At 39.3% G+C, this 1,425-nt stretch overlaps 1 protein-coding gene across 1 annotated transcript in view; it reads right to left on the reverse strand.

Annotated features, from left to right (window-relative positions):
• Nucleotides 1–769: 769 nt before the first annotated feature.
• The window catches only part of LOC119586343 (trithorax group protein osa-like), a gene marked incomplete at its 5' end in the record, with an annotated part of 2,879 nt that continues 2,223 nt past the window's right edge, over nucleotides 770–1,425 (reverse strand). The window contains 1 exon segment of the mRNA XM_037935056.1: nucleotides 770–1,425. Coding sequence (XP_037790984.1) covers nucleotides 1,158–1,425 — 268 coding nt within the window.

A 1,425-nucleotide genomic window follows, 5' to 3' on the forward strand; every position in this document is an offset into this window, starting at 1 on the left:
CTCCTGTCTGCTCATATCCCGATTCACATATTTAATAAAAATCATCCTTCTCAGACCTCTAACTCTAGCACTCAATTCACTAGTTGAAACTAAGATATAAAAGACAAATTTCAATTTGGTCTACATAATGGTATTCACATAAAATTCATTTGCCAATAAAGAGCTAGGAAGTTTCTTTTTCATCTTTATTAAATAAAAAAAAAATTACAATTTGTTTAAACTTGAGGAAAATATGTCTAAAAATTTCAGTAACTTTTTGTTCCTCTCACCAGTTTTTTCAAAACAACAAAAATTTGATTTGATTTTCTGATTTTGGTGGTGGTGAGGGATTCAGTAGTCTTGAATCCCATATATTAGATCAGTATTTTCTTCTCTATAATTTTCCCATACTGGAAAATTTATATAAACAAGGAATGACCTCTCCTGAAGTATTTTTTTTCAAACTATTTGACTATATACAATGACATACACTGTTTTGTTTTTATACAGCCTTCTAAGTTCCTTCTTTAAATAGAATAAAACAGAGTGAAAGTCAATGTCCATGTGAATAATACTGTACTCCTTCATATCAACATTTTTTTTTGTAAAATAAAATTAAAAAGCCAATGGCAAAATCTAATCGTCAACCAGAACCTTACAATTTGACAAAATGTTGGCATCAACTCCATCTATAAACAAATGAAAGGAATCTTAAATCTGGATTTACAAGTGTCATACCAGAATGATAGAACAAAAATGTATATTCAAGAACAAGGTTAAAGAAACACTGTTTCTCTGAATACTTTCTTTCTACAACTTTCTTTAAATCCAAGAAATACAGCTGAGATGAGTACAGACTTCTGTACATTGAAAAGTACAAATACACAGACTTTCACAGACTTGTTGCTGGCTACACTCGCACTTTAGAATAATTCACAGACACTGCTTACAGCAGGACACACATCTTATTTTAGTTACTGTACACAACACTGAGAGCCCTAATGCCTGGTAGGACTCAATATCACTGAGGTGGTCCTTGCAAGGGCCCTGCTGAGACACTAGGGGGGGCCCTGGGACCGGGGGGGACCCTAGGGGGCATAGTGTCACCCCCACCACACAGTTTGTACCACACATGGCTGAGAGAGGCCTACACGCTCACTGGGTTCACCCACCCGCTACTAAGATGAGGGACTTGCTGCTGACGCTTCCATGGGGACCGGGGCCGCCGCCGCTGCCAGGGACTCGCACTTTGTAGATGACTCGGAGTTTGTGGTTTGGGTGGGGGGATTGCTGGGCTTCATGGCCATTTTTTGTGGGTTAAATACAGGGCTGTTTGCAGAGATGGGGGCAGGGGTTAAATTAGGAGTTGGGACTTTACCTAGACTTGGTACAGCTGTAGGTACTGGTGCAGGAGTCGCAGCGGGGGCTGACGGGAGTGGTGAGAAT

Source organism: Penaeus monodon, chromosome 21 (assembly GCF_015228065.2).
Source record: "Penaeus monodon isolate SGIC_2016 chromosome 21, NSTDA_Pmon_1, whole genome shotgun sequence".
Classification (NCBI taxonomy): Eukaryota; Metazoa; Arthropoda; class Malacostraca; order Decapoda; family Penaeidae; genus Penaeus; species Penaeus monodon.